Here is a 26710-nt window from a genome sequence, read left to right as displayed (position 1 = left end):
GATCCTGTTGAGCCTCAGTCCATCAGTGTGAGGTAGTACACATTGTCTTCATTTTTACAGATGCAGAAATTGAAGCACAGAGAAAGTCAGTAGTAGAGCCAGAAGTGGGGTCTAACTCCTAGACCTCTCCTCTCTCTAACCCTTTGTCACTCATTCATAGCTCAAGATTAAAGTGAAACTCTGCAGGAACACTGTCTCAATTTAGGTCCCAGTTACTGCTAATTCGATTCATTTATTGTTTTCATGGGGATTAAGTGACTTTAAATGTATCTTTTACAAGTAATTCAGCATGGATTATGTGATGATATCAGTGGAGCTGCAGCTTGGCAGAGACCAAAATGAAGCAAACACCCTCTTCTCTTCACACAAGGCCATGCTCACAAATTCACAGCTGGAATTTACTCTGCATCTATTCTTCTTAGAGAAGAGAACATTTGCTTTAGTTAAGGGGTCTGTCAGCATTTCATTATAAATGCTTATTGTCAGGGGTTTATAATTCAGCCGTAAAATTCTCTCCCTGAGCTGAAACTTGGCACGGAGCGTGCAGCCAGGAAGTTAAGGCTGTATGTAAAAATTTGAAAAACATCTGTTTGGCCATTTTGAAACTCTCCCAGCACAAAAACAATAGAAGAGGCAAGTTTCAGATTTATTTATTTGTGTGTGTGCATGGAGGAGAGGTTCACTGGTGTAATTCAAAAGTAGTTTTAATTAAACCAAGAACCCTTCCCTCTAAAATACAGCCAAATTCCATTTGATATTGCAAACCATTAGCGAGTGCAGACTCGTGCTTTTTTTTTTTATACCAGGTCATACTGTGTACATGAAGTATGTTAACCCTACTTTCATTGCATGTGCTAATACACAAATGCAATTATTAGTTCCCAGTTGTGCAGCCCCTTACACATAGGAACCCATAGATAGGTGATAAAGCCTTAGCTGACAGTCTGGAATAGTCTCAGTTTGGGGCCATCATGTGCAATAGATTTATTTTTTTCCCCCCAAAAATCAAATGTCTGGCTTAACATACCTGGTGCCTGAAGTCATCCTTTTAGAGAGGGATGTTTATTACAGAGACTATGGCAATGGTAATATAAGCTCCACCTGCCACTCTGTCCCAATCCTGTTTGGAGGAAACCTCTAGGGGCAGGAGGGGCAGTTTCACAGCCCATTCAACTCTAACAGGGGGGAGGCTTGGATTGTCAAAGTTCCCCAAGGGAGTTAGGTGCTTAGCTCCAATCTGTGTCTACACTGCAATCATGGAGTGTGAGTGGAGCTGCAGAACTGTGTACTTCAGAACTATACAAGTCCACCTGGGATGCTGGATATTTACTCAGCACAAGCTCTGAGCACTTCAGGCATCTATGGGCACCATACTGCTGTGGCATTTGCCTTTCAGATTTTTAAACTCTGCTGATTGACCGGGGGGGAGACACCAAAAATGTTTTAGGCCTTGGAGGGTAAAAAAGCTAGGGGCATTCCTGTTACAGCTAGCTTGGATACGTCTACATGAACTGCAATGACACCCCACAGTGAAGACATACCCTTAGTGTGATTTGGGTGAATAACTCCCTATAGGCTTCTTTCAGAGTCCCAGGTGAAACACCTAGAGGGTCTAGAAATGACTCCAAAAACCTAACCCATCTAATAAAAATTATAACAGATGTTTTACAACCATCTTGTTATGGAGCAGGGATAAAACCATTGACATGTGATCCTTTTCTATTACTAATATAAAAGACATATTTATAAGTGAGCATTTGGCCCCTGCTGATACCACCAGCAAGGGGGACAGTTCTGATGGTAACGATATAACAAATTATTAAGTCTTGACAGGCCTGACAGATGCCTCTGTCATGAAGGCTTGTAAAAGGCTTTGAGATCCTCAGCTGAAAGACACCCTAAATGCAAAGTTTGATCCACGTATGGCTTAAGCAAAAAAAAAGTCTGCTACCAAAGAGATGGGCTTACTTCCATAGGGAGATCCTGTTGGAGAGCCATTAATGAATCCAGGTGAGCTGGGAACTCCCAGGTTAGACATTGGGACATTGCTGTAGCCGTTCATGCTATTACTGGAGGTGCTATAATTAGACTGCTGAGGTGTTGAACTGGAAGAGTAACCTCGAGGGGAGATGCTGCTTGTATTACGAATGTAACCTGAAATAAATTAAACATTTCACAGTGAGTCAATGAATATGGCCTGAAACTTTTCTTTTCTCTATTTTCCCAGTCTCAACAAAATCTTTTGAGATTGCTCTTTTAGACCCAGATTCAACAAAACACTTCAGCAAGTTTCATTGATTTAATGGGACTGAAGCTTGTCTTTAAATGCTTTGCTGAAACAGGGCCTAAAACACTCACAGGAATTTGCATTTTTTGAAGTTGTGTGTGTATTTTCGTAATCAGATTTGATTGCTTCAAACTTGAAATTGGAGTCTAAGATCTGAAAAAAATAGTAAGCTCATCTTTTAATGGTTTTGCTACAACATGTGGGTTGAGGTTATACTTTCCAAATAATTAATGGATTACCACTTAAAAATAAAGTACCAAAATTTCTTAGTAATATTCATGCAGTCACTTATAGAATCAACTTTGAATATACCCTCCTTCTTGTCTTGCTCGGTGTGAGAAAAGGTTGGCCACATAAGTCAGAAAAAAATAGCCCAACTTGACCAGTAGGGACAATGATTGCAAATACGGTAGGAGCAGGGTTTGGGCCATTTTTCCCTGCATCAAACATAATTTTAGTTTTCAAAAATGACTGGGGGAAAAAAGAGGAATGAAGTAAAAAAAAATTTTTTTTCATAATTTTCATTTTAGGCTCAAAGTTATTTTTCAGTGAAGAAACTTTATTAGAAAAATTTCATTCAACAATAGTTTAATGTAAGTTAGTTACCATTTAGGAAATCAGTGGTTTCTACTAGTTGAGTTAGTCCAGGTAAATTAATAAAGGAAATGCAAATCAACATGAATAATTGTTTTTCTGGAGACTGTTAATACTTCATGATACCCAGGTTAAGTCAGTGCTGAGACCTTACTGCCAAACTGTGTAAAATTACCTTTCTAATTACATTTGGCAGGATATACCTGGACATACGTTCATATGACATGACTTTCACCTCCTGGGAGGACATTGTGTCCAACTAACTGTGCATTCAGACTACCCAGATTGTATATTACAGAAATCTAGTGTTAAACTGAGAAATCAAGCACTCCAGTCAGGACATTCCAAAAGTTTAAATTGCTCCCCTGATGTTAGTTCTGCTGAGCTGCATGTATTTTATGGCACACATTACTAACAATGGTACATTAAGGTTCACATTCAACAAGGAAAACAGCACTAGTAAATACATGCAATTTGGCAAAGTTAACATTGTAGAAGAAACAATTAACTTTTAAAAATTCTCAGCCTCACTTCTCAATGGTAGTGGATGCATTTACTGTCTGGGTGTTTTCTGAGGGCATTGATATGACTGAAAAATGTGAATTGAAATGGAAGTTGGAATTCAGACTTAAGATTGCTAGAAAAGAGACTATGGGTAAAAATTTCAAACACACCGAAGTCCCATTTTCAAAAGTGACTTAAGCCCTTGAACCTAACTCACGTAGGTGCTTTGAAAATGTTACCCTGTGTTAAAAATGTTCCCTTCTTAGAATCTGCTCCAAAACTCATTGAAGTAAAAGGACTTTGGATCAAGCATTTACTCATCAGATCTACTCCTTGTATTTGTTCTGAGGAAAGTGGGCCAGAAATTTGTCAAAGGTTTTTCAATGAAAAGTGCCATTTTCATCAATTTAGAAAAGCAGATAATTTTTTTCAGAATGAAATTTTGTTGAAATTTAAATGATGCACCTTTTCTGAAACAACATTGTTTATCTAGAAAAAGCAGTTTTAAAACAAGTCTGAAGAAGTCAAAATCAGAATAAAACTCAGCCAAAATGGAATTTTGAAATTTGCTGTTCGGGAAATTTCAAAATTTTGTTTTTGGTCCAGAACAGAATGGAAAAAATTCAGAATTATGGCATTTCCTGCAAAATGGAAAACCAGGTTCCTGCCCAGCTCTAGTTTTGAGTCACCTCTTTCTTTAGTGACAAAAATAAGGAGTTTGTACCATTTACTCCAGCCCCACAGAGCCACTATCCTGTCTCATGTCACCAAAAAAGTTGTTACCTAAATTCCTATTGCAGAACTTCATTGTTGACACATGAGCTAGAAAGAAACTAGCTTGTCCAGTTTGCCAGCAATACATTAGCAATAAAAAAGGCCTTGTGTCTACTTTTAAACTGAGTAGATACTGAAGTTGAGAGATCAACATGGAATCTGATGTCCCCTGACACTATTTTTGCAATCACATTTTAGGGTAGAGCTTCACACTTTGTGCAAACATTATAACAGACATTACCTTGGTTGTTCCCCTGTGTCGACTCTGAGATGCTGACTCCTAACTGGCTCCCATAGGAGTTGATTCCCATCATGCTGCTATGAGCTGGAGAACTAGACAAAGCAGGGATCTGGCCAGGATTCCTTGGGACACTGTACAAAGCTTCTGCTATGTCCGCAGCTCGCTTCAGAATAATATCCTATAAGACAGCAACAGCCTAAGGTCAATTTAACTTCAGGACGTTTTTACAAAACCTTGAAAAAGGGTTTTGGTTTTTTTTCCCCTCCCCCAAAAGCAGCCACTCTAACCTGGTTATTATGTGGTGTTCCATACAGTGCTTCAACTAAGTCAGCGGCTCTTTTCAACAGCATCTCCTGGAGGAGGAAGAGATGTATGAAAATGGAAAACCTTCAGAGACCCCCCCTCTCCCCTCGCAAACAAACAAACAAACAAAAAAACAGTTTTCTGCCCTGATTTGTTATTTGAAATAAAAAGCAGGGCCAAGATTTTCTAGTGTGATTGGTGTTTGGGGGGCTCAACCTGGTACACTTTGAAGGCGTCTTGTTTTCAAAAAGTGTTGACCTCTGGCCCCCCCTTTCAGGTTGGGCACCCAACATCACCAGTCACTTTGGGAAGTTTTTACCTACATGTAAGAGCATCAATAAATCACAGTTTTATACTTTAACTGATAAGTGTTCCATCCTCCTGTCTAGGAGCTCTCCATAGTCCTGAAATTGCTCTTCAGAACATTGATTAGAACATTTACGGTGGGGTTTTCAAAAACACCTAGATGAATTAAGAGCATGAGTCCCCATTGACTTGCAATGGGACCTTTGTTCCATCCTCAGGCACTTTTCCTGCCCTGAAAAGTCCTACCCTTATTCTTTAAATTACACACATGGTTTTTTTCTCAGTAATTGTAACAAACAATTAAGATTCTTCAAAGCCATCTTCAGTGTTTCTGTCATCTGCTGTTCATGATCTCTGGTTATAGGGCTTTTTTTAAATTACCATTATCTTCTTTCATCAGACAAATTATACAAAATTATTATTACTTTTAAATATCATCAGAAATTAGGCTTGGATTCTGCAATGGAAGGCTCAAGCATGGCTATTACTATTATTATTGGTATTGCAATAGTGCCTAGGAGCCCCAGTCATGGACCAGAACCCCATGTGCTAGGTGCTGTATAAACATGAGTCTTGATACATTATAAATGTATCTGTTCCATGTGGTTTCAAAGCAGGCAACCTTAAAGCTCACCTCTTTCCTGCTGTGATTCTGCTGACAGACCCCCTAAAACTGGATCTGTGCAGGCAGATCCATGGATCCTTATAGAATTCAATGGGGTGCCATTTGAGTGCAAAGGTCCGCTGCTGCGGATAAGGGCAGTAGACTATAGATATGGGCTGGGAGGGTGTCTGCAATGGTGGGTTCCCAGCTATGGAACAGATTCTCACACTACCAATAAAAGATATTCCGCATGCAACACATGGGCTGTAACGGTAAGATCCGATTTACCACTCTGTGCTTTATTACATATCAGCGGAAAAAGTTGCAATTTAAAAGGCTTAGTGAAATGCTAGCAAATCTTTTACCTTGGCTAGTCTCTCTGGGTCACCGGGATGCCTCGGGATGACCTTCTGCAGTCTCTGGAAACCATAATCAATGGTGGGTTCATTTAAAGCTGGAAAAGAAGAGTAGCCAGACATGAGTGTGAGCCTTAGGCAATTGCTGTTTTTAAAAAAACCCACAAAACAAAACATGAAGCCTTGAGGTGTATTCCGCAGAAGCCTGATACAAAGCCCACTGATGTCAGAGGAAAAACTCTCGTTGATTGGAACACCAAACCCTACAGTGTCCTTAACATAATAACCTTAATGAAAAATTGGCCCCAATTAAGGGAGAGTCTTAGAGCCCAGACTCCAGCCTAAGCCTGAATGTCTACACTGCTATGTAGACAAAGCCTGAGTACAAAAACCTGAGTCAATTGACCCAGGCTCAGACTCGGTGTTGCCATTTTTTCTTTGCAGTGTAGACTTACCCTTGGCCTAACCCTGATGATCCAAAATTCAACTATGTCCCCCCAATTCAAAATTTATATTAGAAACCAAAATTGACTTTTCCAAATCTCAGAGTACCCAAAGTCTTTGGCTGTCCTCAGACACAATGTTTACTAATAAAATCAAGGATCTAGCTTTTGAAAACGCTACTTGTAAGTGGTGATGGGATTTAAACAAGAAATTAACTCAACCAAGTGCTGAGAATCTTGCTAAAAATTCTTTGTACTATTCAATGATTAACATGTGCTTAACTCATTTGGCAGAGTCCCCATTCAATAGCAGCATCTTCCATCTTCTTGTGCCACTTTGTCCCTGTAAAAATGGTCACTTGAAAGAAGTGGTGCCAATAGCTGAGAGTGTCCCATCCTATCCAGCACTTAGGAAAGGAACTAACAGTACTCAGCACCTTTCAGAATCAAAGAGTCAGGCACTAGAAGAATGAAACCATCAAGTGACACAGAATATTACTCTCATCCAGATTTTCTGTTTATCTGTGTCTGTCTTTGGTATAACACCATGAAGGTAAAAGGTCATATTCCCCACTGAGATACATTTTATATTTACTTTTTATTAAATAATTACAGCATGGCATGAAGTTTAAATATTACAGGAGCTAATAAAGAGGGAATTGAGTAGAGAAAACCCAGACCAGAGAATTTAGTCTTGGCTATACTTAGAATGTCTTCGCTCTCCACTGGGAACCATTCAGGTTTGCTTAAGGAGTTTAATAATACACATTTCAACTGCCACAGAATCTAAATCCCATTTGAGAAAGGGGGAATTTTTTTTTTTTTTGCCAATCATGAGAATTCATGACAATTCTCTGGAGGGCCTATACATCATTATGTGCCATTTCTCTTCTAGCTTGGAGTCTACTAGTTTAGGTTATATATCTTGGACTAAGCACAAAAATATGTATATGTATATGTTTAACTAAAAATATCAAATGAGGAATATCCAAATCTATTACTCAAGGAAAGGAACTGCCTATTGCCCAACATTATTTTTTCCCCAAGGGATTGGCATGTATATATTTGTATTGTGCTCTGACATCTTAAGAGCAGAAGGTTCTTAGATCATATAAAACTGTTCTGAGAACAATTCAACCATTTTACACACATTATATATATAGCAGCTTTGATCACAAAGGACATGCCCAAAATATCCAAGCTGCTCACTTTGTTCACCAATGAAATGCAACCCCCTTCAGAGGGAAACATTTCCAATTGAAGCTGAAGGGTGTGGCAGGGATTTAGGTTCAGTTCCCAGGTTGAAATGTGGCCATGACATTGTTACCACCCCAACCCATACAAAAAATGCTGTGGGATGTTCAGATTATAGAAGGCATATATGTGCTCATTCCAAAGGCTTATAGTCCAAGATTTTGAAAAGTGACTAGTATTTTGGGGGTGCATAGCTGGAACCTCCTTAAGGGGGGCAGATTTTCAGAGGATGGATGCTGAGCACTTCTGGTGTCTCAAATTGGGTATCTAAATAGTATTACATCCAGAATCACTAGTCACTTTTGAAAATTTTGGCTAGAAGTCTTACAAAATCTTCCTGTTTCAGATCACCATAGTTGTGACAAGCCACTTTGGCAGGTCAAGTTTCACACACTAAACATCTGTTGAATTTTCAAGAACAGGAAAAAAATTGTGTGTTGACATCAAGGAACAGGGTAAAAAGAGTAAAAGCTAGTTAGCAAATCCAATTGTCACCTAAACTATTCACATCACTCTAACATAACTGGTTTGATAACAGAACATTTACAGTCAATAACAGAGCTAGGTCTAAATGCACTGGACCCTCCTTAGTTTCTCTTATGCATGGGCATGGATTTAGCTGGTATGCCATACCCAGTACCTCTTTTATGCTGCCTCTTATTCTCCAGAATCTAAGCTTTCATTTATGACACACTTGGAAATTTATCAGAATAGCCATTCTGCAGCTGCCCCCCCATGTGCACACTTGTATTCCAGAATATGAGTGACTTTTCCCCAGTTTTGCTTAACCAATTTTGGATTACTCTCATTCTGGAATAAGAGTGTCCACATTTGTAGATAATCAGGAACAACTTCATGTGCAGCCACACCCTAAGTCTCTAGCTGTAACAGTTGTTGAGATCACCTCAAAAGCAGAAACTCACACTCAGGGAACTGCTGTAGTGCCATTTCCCATTCTTCTCAATGAAAGCTAACGCTTTAAATGGCAGCATTGTTATTTCTCTGTCCAATCAAATGACGAAGACAGGAGAGGGAGGATGACATGCACAATCTACTGTGAGTGACAGCTCATTCTGACGCCAGCAGCGAATGGTCTTAGGAGATACCACTTCTTTCTCTCCCCTCCTATCAAGAAGGGACCAATCCAAGGAATTTAGGAGAGCCCAGCAGGGCAGCTGAGAAACTTCCGCAAAGTGCAAGCAAGCACAAGAAGCCCACTGGACCAGGTATGACTGAAGGGAAACCAAGCAGAGCCCATGGGTGTGTTCTGACCCCACCACAGGAAAGCTGAGTGACTGGAGCCCATAAAGTATATGTTGAGCATCTGCACAATCTACTGTTCATGGTGAATCACATGCATGGGGCTTATTTTGTGGGTGAAGCTTGAAAAAGTACCACTACCTTTCTTTTTTCCCCAGTCTGATCCCTGTCTCCCACACTCAAAGCACCCTTTAATTTATGACAATGTCATTGAGTCCTCTGCTGTATTTGCTGGGCCTTTACAAGCAACTCCGTACAGTCCTACAGCTATTTCAATGCCCCTTTCTGGAACGTGCCCTTCATAAGCTCCGGCAGGACAACAGCTGCCCCCAAGAAAATCACATGCTCTTCCCAAGGTTAGTTTCCAGTGCTAGCTCCATCCTTGTAAGTACTGTTTCCCTTCCAAGAGGAGGATAACAAGGCATTCTCAATTCCAATTTATAAACCTTAAAAAAACAGCACCTCCTACAATGTGCAGCTGGCATATATCCCAACCCAAGGCAGTCCCTTGGGAGTGCGGTATAGCCCATGGATCAGAGAAATGTAGGGCTGGAAGGGACCTCGAGAAGTCATCAAAGTCCAGCTCCCTGCACTGAGACAGGCCCAAATAAACCCAGACTATTCCTGACAGGTGTTTGTCCAACCTGTTCTTATACTGCATTGATCAGACTAGTTAACCCATCAAGCCTGTCTGTACATGGATGAAAAACTATGTTCAAAATCTTCCTGCCACACTATGTTTGAGATGAGTTTCCCTACAACAAACCACGTGCAGAGCTGGGGTCAAGTATAAGATCCAAAAGATTACAATGAGCCAGATCCTGACCTGAGCGCCATTAAAGTCAAGAACTTGGGCTTATATATTATTAGAGGCAGAATATAAGGCAACTGCTACATTAGCCGTGGAGAACAGCCTTCCTGTACCAAGAATCCGGAAATGGGTGTGTCACCTTTTTATACTGCAAGATATTAGAGGACAATGTTTTGTCCTAAGGATGACATTTTACATAGTCATTGATTAAAAAGAGAGAGACACGCTTTTTGTTTCTCTCACTTTATATAGAATTATATCCGCACTATCAAATTCAACAAGGCTGTTCAACAAACTCCATAAACAATCTAACAATGTCAGTCCATTTTTCAAGACTTTTCCATAGACCTCTAAATTCTGTACACGTTTTCCATAATGGGATCCTTATGGAAAAGGCCACACATCAAATTCCGGTGATGAGAGGAATGTGATGGCTGACTTGCAGCACCCTGAGTGATAGCACTTAAGAGTGGGGATGCTGACAGAACCTCAACTGCAGCATTGCTAGCACAGCGCACTTTCCTCATAGCCTATTCTGAATACACATTACAGGGAGCATATGCACTCCTGTAACAGCACCACTGTGGCATTCAGACTTACCCTTGAAATTTCTCTCTGATTCTTATACTTAACAGTTTATATCACTCTCTTCTTCAACTTGTCAATGCTGCTCTTTTATAAAAAGCTAAAGCTTCATCAGGCTGAACATTCCTATTTGATTGTATATTAAATATTGAAAGCTTTACTCAAATCACAGGGAATCATGTACTTCAAACTACCAAAATCATTTCTGTTCCATCTCCACCTTTTTATAATAGATCTGGATGATCTTGTGGTTAAAACTCTGGGCTGGGACTCAAGACACCTGGGTTCAATTCCCAGACTTGCTACAGACTCCCTGTGTGACCCCGGGCAAATTGCTTAATCTCTCTCCGTCCCAATTCCCCAGCTGTAAAATCGGAGTAATAATACTTCCTTTCATCTGTTTCAATTGCAAACTCTTCAGGGTACAGCCTGTCACTTACTTTGTCTATGTACAGTGCCTGGTACAATGAAACCCTGAGCTTAGTTGGAGTCCTCTAGATTTGCGTATAGTATGAAAGTATAGATGATAATAGTCATAGAATCATAGAACTGGAAGGGACCTCGAGAGGTCATCTAGTCCAATTCCCTGCACTCGTGGCAGGACTAAATATCTAATTATGCCCATGATCTGCCTTTAGCCAACTATTCAGTGCTTCTAACACCACGTGACCCTTAGTACCTTTCACCTGAGGATCTCGCAGCACTTTATAAACAGTAAGGCCCAGATTTTTAAAAGCATTTAGACACCCAACTCCTACTGAAATCAAGGGGTCAGGTACCTACATATCTTTAAAAATCTGCGCCTAAGGACCTAGCACCACGGGATTCTGGATTCTATTTGGGCCTTCTAAGTTCTACCATAATACAAAGAATAATACTAATAAGATGAGGTGTCCCTCACTCTTTGATCTTCTGGAGATGGTGTTAAGCTGTCATGGGATAAAAGGAAAGGTCCTTTCATGGATTGAGAACTGGTTAAAGGACAGGGAACAAAGGGTAGGAATTAATGGTAAATTCTCAGAATGGAGAGGGGTAACTAGTGTGTTTCCCCAAAGTCCAGTCCTAGGACCAATCCTATTCAATTTATTCATAAATGATCTGGAGAAAGGGGTAAACAGTGAGGTGGCAAAGTTTGCAGATGATACTAAACTACTCAAGATAGTTAAGACCAAAGCAGATTGTGAAGAACTTCAAAACGATCTCACAAAACTAAGTGATTGGGCAACAAAATGGCAAATGAAATTTAATGTGGATAAATGTAAAGTAATGCACATTGGAAAAAATAACCCCAACTATACATACAATATGATGGGGGCTAATTTAGCTACAACGAGTCAGGAAAAAGATCTTAAAAGCAAACAGGATGTTAGGAATCATTAAAAAATAAGACTGAGAATATATTATTGCCCTTATATAAATCCATGGTACGCCCCATCTCGAATACTGTGTACAGATGTGGTCTCCTCTCACTCAAAAAGATATTCTAGCACTAGAAAAGGTTCAGAAAAGAGCACTAAAAAATGATTAGGTTTAGAGAGAGTCATATGATGAAAGAAGATTAAAGAGGGCTAGGACTCTTTGGTGAAAAGAAGAGAGAAGGGGGACATGATAGAGGTATATAAAATCATGAGTGATGTTGAGAAAGTGGATAAGGAAAAGTTATTTACTTATTCCCATAATACAAGAAAAGGGGTCACCAAATGAAATTAATAGGCAGCAGGTTTAAAACAAATAAAAGGAAGTTCTTCTTCACATGGCGCACAGTCCAACTTGTGAACTCCCTTACTGAGAGGTTGTGAAGGCTAGGACTATAACAATGTTTAAAAGGCGACTGGATAAATTCATGTGGCTAAGTCCATAAATGGCTATTAGCCAGGATGGGAAAAGAATGGTGTCCTAGCCTCTCTGTCGTCAGAGGATGGAGATGGATGGCAGGAGAGAGATCACTTGATCATTGCCTGTTAGGTTCACTCCCTCTGGGGCACCTGGCATTGGCCACTGTCGGTAGACAGATACTGGGCTAGATGGATCTTTGGTCTGACCCGGTACGGCCTTTCTTATGTTCTTATGTTCTTATGTGTTAAGCGCTATGTTTCTCTGAGGAATATTGCCTGATGGAGGTTGAATGTAAAGAGTATTTCTTTAAACAAAGGGTTCTCCACTTTTTCATACTGTGGACACAATTTAATAGCAAGGACCAACCTTTCCTCCCTTCTGCCACCACACAGACCACCTCCCTCACAACATAAATTTGAGCAACTACAGCCAATGCTTATAAAGAACTCATCAAGGAAGTATTTAAGACACTTGTAGCTGTTTTACTCTCCACGAGAGAGGCTTTCCTGTGCTTTGCTATATTTCCCTTCCCTCACTATTGTTGTATGTGCCCGTTGGCTGCCATCCTCCACTCAAGAAGTGGCTGCATTTTACTGGTGCAGTAGGTAAAGTTTGTAAAGCACTATGGACACAAAAAGAGCTATAGAAATTTTTTTTTAAAACCTTTGTGTTTCTTCACAGCACGGTCAAAACAGACTCATGATATCACAGCCATGGAGAGAGAAAAATAAACATGTTATTTTCATAGCTTGGAAGTTGTTTTTGCTGCTATTATCAGCAGCAATGACCTGGGGGAATTGATTACACTATACTTAATAGCTGTGTTTATCATTTTGCCTAACATGATGGGAGAACTACAAGTCCTTGGATAGATAGATTGAAAAGTTGTCTAATTTTACACCAGCTTATGTACCTCTGCATCTTCTGCTAACATGCTATTTTGTAACATATGGCAGTAAGCACCCACTCGCTCCTCAGTGAATCTAAACAAGTATCTCCACGCTGATAACAAGAGCAAAATAGGCAGATTATATTATCCTCTCTCTCTCTCTCTCTTCTGCTATTTGTCATGTACATCTTCATGTCCTCTTTGGTGGAAATACACTAATTAACATGTCAGAGAGCAGCACTACATTTTGAATTCAACCCTCTATAGATAGCACAGATAAGCCCTGCACGTAAAAAACAGACCTACAAAAAGAGGAATAATTTCCCCATAATAGAAATACATTGCTCTGGTTTATGCAGTTCTTCATCATCATTGATCCTGCTCAGAAGCATGTGAGCAGTCCAAGTCCATTGCATGCACTTATATCTTTGCAGGATCAGGGCCTAAATAAGTAAGAAGTGCCACAGAAGAACTTAAATTTTCAGTCTCTGACTCAGGATATGCTCAAGAATTAACAGACCCTCCCCTGGTAAATTTCATACCAGACCCAACCCTGGTCCTGCAGCCTGTTAGTAAGTGAAATCAATGAGAAAGCTCATTTCCATAAGCCTGCTAGGACTGGGTCCCTTATGGGTTTTTTCAGTCTTGTTTCTGTACAATACAATTATGTTTTCATGCAGATTTGAGATCACAGTCACTTGCATTTCAGTTAGTTATCTGCTAGTTAAAGAAGCTGTGCTCAATGTATTGAGGGCCACAAATCAAAGCTGTCTCTTTAAAAGGAATTTGCTTACAAAAAATTATGGCTAAAGTCTTACCTCACAAACACAGGTATAAATCCAGAGCAGCTCCTTGCGCTTTAGTGAGGTTATTCTGGGGCAAGATCAGTTTCAGGCCCTAATCATCTGGGGCCCCGTCCAAAGTCCACTGCCATTACTAGAAGTCTTTCCATTGACTTCAACGGGCTTTGGATCAGGGCCCTACAGTGTAAACTCACTGGGTCAAGGATTGTTTTGTTATTTGTCTGCACAGCACCTAGCGTAACAGGGCCCTGGTCCTAGGTTGGATTTCCTACCTGCTACTATAATACAAATGAATAAACACATTCCTAAGTAGTAATAATCATGAAAGCTTGTAAAAACACATTAAAATTAAAATGAGAATTATTGCTTTTTAAAAAATTATACATTTCACAAATTTATAAATATATCAACATTTCATTGAAAATTTTCCCATTTTTTGGAAACATTTTGATTGGCTCTCCAGGTAGTCAAAAAACTGCAAAATTATGAATGAAAAATTTCTGGAGGTTTTCAGGTTGAGAATTGAATTTTTTTGCTGCAAAATGTGTCCGAAATTTGATATTCTAGAAATATCAATGTTTACCAGAGCTAACAGTAATAATAGGTTTTTTAAAACAAAAATCATTGCTTAAATTCTCAGCCACCTAAATAAAATACGACTACTAAGGAGCTATTAGTCATTATATATATAATCCTCTAAAACATGCTCCCATTTTCCATCCACATGTATTAGGAGATAAAACTTTATTGTGTATACTGACAACAAATGAAGATTCTTCTTTAGTTGCACTGGTTTCTCTTTCTAGAGCTATAAATCTCTCTCTCTCTGTGTTTATATATATAAATATAATTATTCTCCTGCTGGCAGAGGTAAATGTGGGGCACTAAACAAGTTGACAATATCCATTTAAAAATAAAAAAGCAATCAAGATTTATTTTGCACTCAGCTCATTGGCTTCTTTAGACATAAGACATTCTGCCAGTCCCTGGGGGCCATCCTGAAAACGAGAGGTTACCCCCAGTGAGAGAGAAATGTAAAATAAATACTGTTATAAATAAAACATCTTCTAGTATGCAGAGCAATGCTATCAAGTTACTGTACACTTAATATATCTAGAGAGCGCCGTACTGTATCAGCATGAGCTTTAATCTGCAAAATATATTAACATGTGGCGTAATATTCCCTTAGCTTCCTCATTGCATAGAGGTTTTATCTCCTTACACTTCCAAACACCTCAAATAGCAGAACAGTTTTCAAATGGCATGTGGCAAGTATTTAAAAAAGAGTAATCGATATTACTGAGAGGAAGAGACATTCATGTTCCAGCCCTCCACAGTAAATCACGTTCACCTACCGGTGTAAATAAACCTGCCCGGGGCTCCTTTGCAGAACTGTTTGGATTTATACGATAGTGTGACTTCGACTACACCAGGAATGTGACGAGGGGGGGTCTGGACTCGAATAGCATGAGGTGTGATCAGCTGGGAAATAACAACAAGAGAGAAGCATGTCATGTATGGGATGTTTGCCTTTTTCCCCACTGGCCCCTGGTTGTGTTTCTCAAGCAAATGAAACTGTTTACTACTTCCTAGGAATTGCCAGATTGGATCAGACCAGTGGTCCATCTACTCCAGCATCTTGTATCCAATCATGCAAAGCACCAGCTGCCTCAGAAGAAGCTACAAGAAATCCTGCATAAGGCAACTTACAGGATAAGTTGCCTACAGAGAAAGTTTCTTCCTGTCCCCCATTAATTAATTGTTGATTTATGCCCTGAAACTTGAAGGTTTGTTTCCTTTCCCAAACTCCTGGCCTTTTCTTTTAATCCTCCCTGTAACTCTAGATATTCTTCTTATCCATATAAACATCCAGTCCTTTTTAGAATCCCACTAAAAGTTCATGGACACAATGATATAATGTGGCAAAGTATTCCACGGACTAAGCAAGCACTGGTCGAAAAAGCATTTCCTTTCCTCAGTTTTAAAGTAACCGTCTTTCAATGTCATGGACCGTCCCCTTGTTCTTGTATTATCATGAGAATGAGCGAATAGTTGTTCCCCATCGACCTTCTCTATACCAGCAATATCTATTTCAGCTATGCAATAGCAAGTTACTTTTGCCTACCTCACTCCATACAAGCATGGTCCCAAATACCACTTGTAGCCCATCGAAGAAATTGTCTCCTATAATGATCACCATTGCGCCCCCTGTAGTCCAGCCTTCACTTGGGCTAATAGCTTTGATGCATGGTGTGGCTAAACAAAAAAGGGATTAAAAAAGAGTGGTAGGTTAGTTTTCTTGCAACTGGTCTTGGAGGTTAGGTTTTTGGGTAGGTTGGGGCCAGTTAAACCTCATGAGTGGATAGGCAACGCTGTTATTTGCGCAAATTGCACTGGTGCAAATCACGGCTTATTGCACTTTTGCCTGTCCACTCTAGAAGGTTTGCACTGCTGCAGCTGTATTGCTGGCTTGTATCCCCAGTGCCACCACAGCCTTTAATTCGTTCACCCACCAAGGCTGCTTACCATTCCAAGGAACCAAAAATAAAATAAAATAATTTTGTTCTCTGCCTTGCTAGTGTTCATTACTCGCCTATTCATTACCGACACTTAACATTGTGTCATTAAAGCCTAATAGGCCAACTGTAGTAGTGGGTGTAAAAGTGAAACACTTAAGTGATTGCGCAGAGGCTGTTTTAAAAACACTTATTAGCATACGATCACACAAGAGCAAAAAAAGCAGGCTGTAGGAGGGATGTGTTACGATTTACTGTGTTTATCAATGGGATAGAGAGATATGGAAATATCTTGTGTTTTCTCCAATTCCTATCAAGAGACAATTTCTAATAATTTTTGTGACTTTATGGAATAGATTTTTTTTCTGCTCTTTTCCATATGTTCAAGGCCTCTGGACTATACATCCCATCAGGAACCCAATATGGTTTCCAGGCCATAACCAAAGTCAATCCATCACTCCATTCCCAATGTTGACAGGGTCAGAGGTGGAGGGGAACTTTGGCAGGGCTCCAAAAACATGAGACTCCTTTGAACAGCCAGTCAATCACATCCAATCAGTCAAGGAAAAACTGGATGGCTTCCTAGGCTTGGAATCCTGGGATTTTCCTTCTACCATTTCACTGCCCGCTGGGGGGGAATTAACACTGCTCCGAATTCTTTACTGATTCAATCATTTTCTTCCAGTTCATTAATTCTTCTTTAGGTTGATACAGGGCATATTTAAGAAGGGAGGGGGGCAACAAAACAGTGTAATGAAATAATAGCTGTGCTTGTCTCTTCTACTAACATCACAAACTCTTCTCACTTTCACAGGCTTCAGGGAGATTGGAGGAGGAGGGAAGAGACATAGATATGATTGTTAAGTTATTGTAAGTGGTGCCTGGATTAAAGAAGTGGAGTTTGTGAGAGGGGCAGGGACAGAGAGAGCAGGGTTTACCCACTTTGAAGCTTAACAGATACAGGTATTGGTAATTGCTTTAATATACTCCCAAGAACAGTCCCATGGATGACGGCAATTCCTGCTTAGCCAAACAAACTAAAATCAATTAGTGTCAGTTTCCTTCTGCGCATTGTTATGCTTTGCACACAGTTTGTTTAAGGGAACAACTGACACTTTTTCATACACATCTTGCACTGTAATGTTTCTGTTTAAGTAAGATGTCATGTTGCTTAATTTGCCTGAAATCAAGTCTAGGCCAGCTGAGCAGTAAGTCTGAAATTCTTAGCTAATTGTTGACACTTTTACCGAGTTTTTCATCTTCACAGCCCTGTACAAGCTAACTAATTAATAGACGGGGGGAGTCTCTCTCTTAGATGTAGAAGGATCAGATTCTGCATGCTGTGGAGCTTCTTTTTTTTTTGGTTCATCTTCCTTCTCTAAAGCCCCTGAGGTTCTGCAGCTCTCTCCACTCCCACCAAAACAAACAAAAATTCAAGTGCAGAGTGCATGTGTTTGTTTTCATTGGTGTACCGTATTCCAGACAAAGTTCCATACCTTCTGAGGGGTCAAGTCTCCTTGCTCTCCGTCCATGTTTAGAGTTGTTATGAACAAACATGTTGTCAGACACTGCCAATACATGTCCATCAACATTCACTGTTGTTGATAACACAACCTAGGGAAAAAGGCAGGTTAATGACTTGTTTCAGTTTTCAGCTTTTGATGTATTTATTATTATATTGAATTAAAATCCTATTCTATTTGAAAAATAGAATCGTTTATTTCCCACTGGGTGAAAAAGTATTTTCAGCGTCTATCCTGTGCCTTCATTCCATTTAACATGGCATCCGAAGGCCCATATGCTATCCTCAATATACATGACATAATGAACCAGTGACGAGACTATCCTAAGTTTAGTTTTCTGTGATGCATTGTAGCATAGAGGTCTATATGTACAGATAATGAGGGCAGACTGCGGAGCACCAGAATAATGTGCCCTCTGCTATGTATATATAGAAGCACAGCCATCTGCTATCCTACACACACGTGCATCATAGGAAATCAAACTTACAACCATCTGCTCCTAAAACATAGGTTTCTATCCACAGAGATAAACAGAAACTGCCATTAGCTGCAAGGGGTAGAAAGGCCTGGTTTTCAGAAGGTGGGCACTCAGTATTTTGTGCAAATCAGGTCCCTTTAAGGGTGTCTCAGGTTGGGCACCCAAAAACTGTGGCTCTCAAAATCACAGATTTTGAAAATCTTGCCCTTTTTGTCCAATCTTGCTGAGTTCTAACAGGACACAAGTAAACTCTGAGAGGAAATAATTGTATTTGTTACTCAGTCTCACTGAGATCTCTCTTTAAAACAAAATGTCCTAAGCTATAAATCCATTAAACCCAGAGATACGTGCGTCTTTAAACCACATATGTTAAAAAAAAAATCCATCATTTGAACCAGTCTGAAGAACATGCATCTCGTTAGAACTTTGAAGCCCAGATCCTCAGCTGGTCCACATCGGTGTAGCTCCACTGGCTTCAACAGAGCTACCCTCATTTGCAGCGAGCTGTTAAGGATCTAACCCTGAGCGTGTGCATGAATTTTTAAAGATGCAATTGTCATGCTTTAAGTAAGGGAATTTCAGGCTTTAATTGTTGATAAACTGTATTCAGCACACAGCAGGGAAACCCTGCCCTCCTGTAGGATTTTGCTGGTTTAAAGAATGCTCTCTCTCTCTCTTTTTTTACGACAAGGTTAATTCATTCCAAAAGGCTCTTGTCATACTGTACATTAATACTTCTCATGCATTCCTGTCACAAAATGTGTTGCTTTTGTGTGTGCCAACTGATTTCATCATTGCACATTTGGGTGGAGTGAGACTCTGTTCCAAAGTGAACATTTCCCGCATGACATAGCTGAACCCAGTCAGATGCACCTCATTATTTTCCCTTAAACAATGGAAATAAATTTTAATCTTTCACTGGCCAGCACAGACCACGCTATGGCAACGGGGGAATAGACCTGAATCATTCCAGTGTCTGAAATATTTACGACAAGATTTTAAATTGTAACCAAATGTAAATCAAAAATATATCCCATATTTTATATATATATATATATATATATATATATATAAAATTACACACACACACACACACACAAAAAATACAAATACCCAGCCACAGAGAGACAATGTTATATATCCACACACACACAAAATATATAGTAATATACTAATACACACAAATAAAACCGTACACATTACAGGTGTGTGACTATATAGGTATCTGTATTATACACAAAAAGTGAGAGAATACAGATGATCTACATTCCATTCACAATGTTCTACTGGTCCCTGAAACAGGAGTGATAACTTCCAGACAGAAGTCGCATTCTTCTTAAGTGCTGAGCACCCTCAAATTTCATGGTGAGCGGGGACTGCTGAACCCCCGTAAGACCCCTCTCATGTGTGGTTTCATTTTGTCACCTCCCAAGTTCACCACTGGGTGGGCGAAGACACCACCTCATGGGATGAAGCCTGGAGTAAATAAATAAAGCCACCCTCAGAGATGGGCCCAACTCTGAACTCGCTCAGTGTTTTGGAGGTTGTTAGAGCTTGGGTTTTGGTTTGGGCCCATCTCTCGGCATTACTGCAATTCAGCAAAAGAGAGCTTGTGTCGTCTTGACTATGATTCTTCTGGTTCACTTTTTTATCTATGCTACAGAGTAAGAATGTTTTAGATTATGGAGGTAAAGTTACTGGAGCGCCAGATTTAGCTCCACTCACTTCCCCCTTGCTGGGCAAGGACAATCAAATTGTTTAATACTGAAGATTAAGACTCAACATTTTAAGAATAAAAGGAAGCAGAATGTGCATTCCACCATAGTCTCTAGCTCCCAGGCCCTCCCCTTTCACAAGCCAACAACTGCTTTCCCCCAGTGAGTATTTCCTGGGTCACGGAGGGTGACCCTTTCCATCTGGAATCAATCAGTCAACTCCTGACAACTTCCTGAAACACCTCACTCCATTTCCTGTTCTCTCCCCCTTCTCTCTTTCCCCCTGGTTTGCTTCACTCTTCAAAACTACAGGCCACAGCAGCTTAATGTTAGAGGGTCAGACACAGTTAGACTCCAAAACACTACACAAGGACACCTTTGACCTTCAAAAATCTTTACATCTTAGCTAAACAAATCAAGGTCAACATTTCTTACCATTACCTTGTTAACCATTTATAGGCATTTTTGCCAATGCCCTTCTGAATGCATATCCATCAATACCACTTGTTCTCCCAAGATCATAAAACATGGCAAGCTTTGTTTTCTTTATGTGCATTGAGTGCTGGTGAAAGGTGCTGGCCTAACTTCTCTGGAGATTTAAGTCCTCAAATTTATCCACAGCACAGGCAAGTTACCTCTGGTACTACTACACCAATGTGTCTGATTCCTGATCTGATGAGACCACCTTTACGGGTGAGATTTGGCCACTATGCTCATTCAGTTTATGGCTGCTCCACTAAGATCACCAATTGGTGTTAAACATTGTAGTGGCTTTGGTAGACTCTTGCCTATGGGAAATAGACTGAGAACACCAAATTATTTACATAGGGCATCAAACACCCTTTTGGGTCACAGCTGGCCGGGGCTCAATTTTAACCGATTACGTAGAAGCAAAAGATTCTGCATCCCAGTTACTTGAGTCATCCAGTTCCCCAAACTGTAGTTTTAGAGAAAAAGAAGACTGTAGTGACCTGAAAAGTTAGAATAAAAAAGGACAAGGCAACACATTCACAGATCCGAATCTGGGTTCCAGCAAGCACAATGGAGAGATGTTTGTGGTCTTGTAAGTGGGGTATCCAGCAGTTCTTAAGATTTGCTTTGCTAGTCTGGATGGTTCCTCTTTACTGGCCTCAGATATTAGTTAATTATTCCCCTTCCACATTAGAAACCTGCATGCTTCTTTGAGTGCTTGTTCATGTTCATTCCAATCCAATCAGGTGTGGGCGCACACACATGCACAGTAGCCAGAAGATTTTTCCCCTAGCAGCATCCACGGGGTTGGCCTAGGTGCCCCCTGGAGTGGCACTTTCATGGTGCCCACTAAAGGACCCTGCCGACCCACCACCCCCTCAGTTCCTTCTTACCACCAGTGACGGTAGCTAGAACTTCCCCTTGCTCTTGCTTCAGCAAGTAGCTTAGCAGTACTTTTGGTTTTCGCTGTAGATAGTTCATTCTAGTATGTTAGTATAGCATAGTTAGTTCACTTATAAGTTTCAGGTATGGGGGGTTCCTCCCTCCCCTCTCCCCCGTTTTCCTCCCCTCCTTATTTGTCACCGGGACATGCCGCAATCCCCGGGGTTCAAGACTTGCCAGGACTGCGTGAAATGCATGCCTAAAAGTGACCCCCCCCCCCCGCATCTCCTGTTTACGGTGTCTGGCCAAGGGTCACCAAAAAGACCGCTACAAGATCTATCGGGTGTTCCAAACGAGAACTCTTAAAGAGAGGGAGCAGCAGCTTAAAATCCTCCTCATGGAGGCAGCTCTCCGACCTCAGTTGGACCCAGGCACCAGGAATCCCACTCCCAGTACGTCTTCTTCGGTGCAGAGCGCTCCAGTGCTATCTTTGAGAGATCCGACGTCGAAGACAGACACTGCCAAGGAGGCTCAGCACCGTCGTGGAGCCTCTGGGGAGCACTCCAGTCTTCGGCACCAGTCCCAATCGCTGGTGCAGAAGATGATGACGAGGAAAAGAAACCAATCCCCCTTGGCAAGATCCAGGGACCAGCCATCAGTGGCACCTCAGTCAGGCCACGGCTCTGAGGCTCGAAGTGGGGCTACGTTGACGCCTGCCCAAGTGAGGCAGTCAATCTGGGCCCGTCACACTCGCCAAACCCCTCGGAGCATCTGCCACTCCCATCCACCACGGAGGCTTTTGCGGCAGCACAGGACCTGCTGAGACTCATGGCGCCAGTCTTGCTCCCGAGGCAGGAGGATGTGCCGGCACCGCAGGCACCATCCCAGCAGCCATTCAGTCAAAGGGAAAGCCGGTGATGATGTCACGCCGATCCCCATCACCTCAGCACCCCCCGACGCCAGCACCTCCATCCAGGGAGTGCAGTCAGTCCCCAGGCTCCCAATGCTCTATGTTGAGAAGTGCAGCGCCGCCCTGGTCCTCCTATTATGAAACATCAGAGTTGGAGTCAGACTCGTACCATAGCAGGAGCAGAAGGTCCAGCTCAAGGCACCATAGAGGGTCCCACCCGATGCAGTGGCCCTCACAATGATAGAACCTGGCTTAGTGGCCCTTTTGGACTCCGTGGGCTTTCCATCAGGGCGAGAGTCTGAGCCAAGGATCCCACTCGGGAGCTGCATCAGTGGCGTCCGCAACGTTTGTTCTGCCACAACCAGCGACTGAGCCAGTACCTCTGGCATCAATGCCGTTGGCTGCGGCACTGTCACCGACATCAGCACTGAGCACAGCGCTGCCTTCGCCACAGGGGGCATCAGCAGCTCAGACGGCTGCTACGGTGCCAGCTGCGCCTTCAGCACTGACAACAGCACCAACATCGTCATCAACGCTGACTGCAATGGCGTCGATGAAGACCCCGGTGCAGATGCTACACGAAGTGTCTACACCAACACTGGCGTGGGACCAGACGTCAGCACCAATACCACCGTCCCCCCGGAGTCTCGAGATCCCTCGGGTGGGGATGGTAGAGAGCAACCACCACCTCTGGTGGCCTCCTCCTCCTCTTCACCACATGAGGTGCTGGAGGGCACTTCTATAATCCCAGCTCTGGAAGACTCCAGGGTGTTGCAGCAGTTGCGGCACCAGGTCGCCCAGGCTCTGGGCATTAAGGTAGAGGAAGTGGTGGATGATGCAGACCGTATGGTTGACATCCTGGCCCCCTCTGGTGCTTACCATATCGCCTTACCATTTATAAAGACAATTAACTGACATGACTAAGACCCTGTGGCAGACCCTGGCCTTGCTGCCACCCACCGCTACTTTGTGCCCTCCAGGGATTATGAACACCTATATTTTCCCACCCCCTGCCTGACTCTCTGGTGGTGGATGCTGCTAACCAGTGAGAGAGGCAAGGCTTTCAGGGCCCTTTCCCCAAGAATAAGGATACTGAAAAAATAGACTTATGTGGGCGAAAGGTGTACTCAACAGGGGGACAACTCCTCCAAATATCTAACCAGCAGGCCATCAGCAGCAGGTACTCCTACAATACTTGCTTGGCGATAGCTAAATTCCCCTTGGACTCCCCACAGTAAGTACCTCAGGTCTGTGATGAACAATACCCACTAACAATTTACAGTCCTTCTGTTTGGCCTGTCAGCAGCACCTTGAGTCTTCACCAAGTGTATGGCAGTTGTCACTCCAACTGCTCCAGTCATGGTTAGCATCTGTGTATCGACCAGCCTGGGACAGCTTGGACAGGATTGTGACCCTGCCTCGCCCAGTCCTCGACTCTCTCCTGTGGTGGCTCAACCCTCCGGAGGTATGTTCAGGGGTCTCCTTCACCAGTCCACAGCCATCTCTTTCACTAGTGACAGATGCATCAGACTTGGGCTGGGGAGCACACCTAGGAGACCACAGGACTCAGGGTCTCTGGTCTCAGGCGGACCTGGGTCTCCGCCTCGACGTCAGAGAGCTGAGAGTGGTGCTCCTAGCATGCCAGACCTTCTGGGCATACTTAACAGAACAATGTGTATCAGTCATGACGGACAACACCACGGCAATATTCTATTCTATAGCAACAAACAAGGCAGCACGCTCCTCTCCCCTGTGCCAGGAAGCCCTCATGCTGTGGGACTTCTGTGCAGAACATTCAATACACCTGCAAGTGTCGTACCTTCCCAGGGTACAGAATGAGCTGGTGGACCACCTCAGCAGGTCCTTTCATGGCCACAAGTCGTCCCTTCACCCGGACGTTGCAATTTCGATCGTCCAGAGGCAGGTCTTTCCCCAGATAAACCTATTCACCACAGGAAGTGCCAGCAGTTCTGCTCCTTCTAAAACCACAGCCTGGGCTCCAGAGTGGACGTGTTCCTCCTCCCATGGGGAGGTTGTCTCCTGTACGCCTTTCCGCCCATACCGCTCATTCACAAGGTTCTCCTCAAGATCCGGAGGGAACGAGCTCAAGTCATATTGATAGCTCCAGCCTGCACTGGTACACATCTCTCCTAGACATGTCCTTGGAAGCTCCAGTAGGCCTGCTGCTCTTCTCAGACCTTCTGACACAAGATCATGGTTGTCGCCAACATCTGAACTTCGGGTCGCTGCACCTCAGAGCGTGGAAGCTTTCATCGTTGTCAATAAGGGTTCACTTGGCCCCCATCTCAGCCTTCCACCCGGGCGAGGAGGGCTGCTCTGTCTTTGCTAACCCAATGGATTCTAAAAGGTCTTGACAGGCTATACCCTAAGGTTCATCAGCCTGTCCCAGTCTGGGACCTCAACTTGGTCCTTTCTTGACTCATGAGACCGCCCTTTGAAACCTTGGCATCGTGCTCCCTGCCCTACCTATCTCACAAGGTCACGTTCCTGGTAGCAATAACCTCAGCCAGGAGGGTGTCTAAACTCAGGGCCCTAACCTCAGAGCCCCATTACACTGTGTTCTATAAGGACAAGGTTCAGCTCAGACCTCACCCTCCTTTCTTACTGAAGGTTGTGTCGCAGTTTCACATTAACCAGGACATCTTTCTCCCGGTATTCTACCCTAAGCTGCATTCCAGCTGCAGGGAGCAGAGACTCCATTCTCTAGATGTCCACAGGGCGCTTGCCTTTTATATCAAGAGAACAAACCTGTTCAGAAAATTGGTCCAGTTATTTGTGTCAGTGGTGGACAGAATGAAAGGTCAGCCTGTGTCATCACAAGGCATCTTGTCATGGATAGTGTCCTGTATTCATGAGTGCTATAACCTGGCAGCTGTCCCTGCATCTCCAATCACTGTGCACTCCACCAGGACATAGGCTTCACCAACAGCATTCCTGGTGCAGGTTCCCACTCAGGAAATCTGCAGGGCGGCAATGTGGTCCTCCATCCACACTTTCGCCACGCACTTTGCCAATACCCAGCAGGCCAGAGACGATGCGGCCTTTGGGTGAGCAGTGCTCCAATCAGTGGACAACTCCGACCCCACCACCTGAACTTGGGCTTGTGAGTCACTTGATTGGAATTGACATGAACAAGCACTTGAAGAAAAAACGGTTACTCACCTTCTCGTAATTGTTCTTCCAGATGTGTTGGAATGGACATGAACAATACCCACCCTTCTAACCCTCTGTCTGAGTAGCCGGCAAGAAGGCACTGAGAGGGTGGTGGGTCGGCAGGGCCCTTTATTGGACGCTATGAAGGCGTGACTCAAGGGGGTGCCCAGGCCGACCCAACGGACACTGCTAGGGGAAAAATCTTCCGGCTACTGTGCACATGTGCGCACACACCCCTGATTGGAATGGACGTGAATAACACATCTCAAAGAACAATGGTTACAAGAAGGCAAGTAACAGTTTTTTTACTAGATCCTTGTGCTCTTCTCATTTCCCAGCTGGATTACTGTAATGCACTCTGCTTGAAGACCAAGCTAAGGCTTCAACTACCGCAGAGAACAGAAGTGCTATCCATGTTTGACACATTAAACCTGGGCTCTGTAGGCTGCACTGGGCTCCCTTTTGCTTCCAAACACAATTCAAAGTGCTAGTTTTAATTTACAATTCCTTACCTGGCTAACTGAGTGAGAGGCCACCTATCCTCCACACCCCTTCTGACAGCGAAGATCTGTCTAGAAGGCTGTGATTAACAGACTCAAGATTTAAACCTTGGACACTAGCAGCTGGACATTCGCAATGGAGAATCCTTGCTAATTGAGTCTCCTTGTCAGCAGGGTGCATATTTCAATGTCCGCGGGGGTGGCGAGGAAGGAGAATTCCTTACCTATCCTGAAGATGTGTTAGGAATTGTAAATGCTTCAAGATCCTCTGACGAAAATGTAAGGCAGAAGCATAGCAAACTCTCCATCATATACACACTATATCTGTCTCTACACACACAAATATGCTCCACACCAAATTATATATATGCATATAAATACACACAGTGTTGTACATGGACAATACATATTGCTTTTGTATCCCTAAACACACACATTTACATATGCATGAATACACATCAGGCATACATGCATTTACATACATGCAACACATCTCATCACTGGAAATGATCTCTAAAAAAACCAATCCCTGATACCATTCCAAGTGAGGAAAAAATTATTTATGACACTTGACATCTGGAAACAATATTAAATTCCTGATATACTTTCCCTTTTAATTGTGCAGTCACAGTACCGTGTTATTTTAATTTTTCCAGAAGAATAACCACTATGTGGATTTTATTTTTTTTAT

At 42.4% G+C, this 26710-nt stretch overlaps 1 protein-coding gene across 3 annotated transcripts in view; it reads right to left on the bottom strand.

Moving 5' to 3' along the window:
- Nucleotides 1–26710, bottom strand: part of EBF2 (EBF transcription factor 2) — a 173698-nt gene that overhangs the window by 15002 nt on the left and 131986 nt on the right. For all 3 annotated transcript variants that reach the window (XM_039522209.1, XM_039522210.1, XM_039522208.1), the window contains exons 8-14: nt 17863–17980; nt 15976–16106; nt 15206–15332; nt 5979–6067; nt 4688–4753; nt 4401–4578; nt 1969–2154 (exon numbers count right to left, since the gene is read on the bottom strand). In XM_039522209.1, coding sequence (XP_039378143.1) covers nt 1969–2154; nt 4401–4578; nt 4688–4753; nt 5979–6067; nt 15206–15332; nt 15976–16106; nt 17863–17980 — 895 coding nt within the window. The remainder of the gene's footprint in view (nt 1–1968; nt 2155–4400; nt 4579–4687; nt 4754–5978; nt 6068–15205; nt 15333–15975; nt 16107–17862; nt 17981–26710) is intronic.

Source organism: Mauremys reevesii, linkage group 2 (assembly GCF_016161935.1).
Source record: "Mauremys reevesii isolate NIE-2019 linkage group 2, ASM1616193v1, whole genome shotgun sequence".
In the NCBI taxonomy this organism is placed as follows: domain Eukaryota; kingdom Metazoa; phylum Chordata; order Testudines; family Geoemydidae; genus Mauremys; species Mauremys reevesii.
Note: the sequence above shows the minus strand (reverse complement) of the source record. Positions and strands in the feature narration are given on the sequence as shown.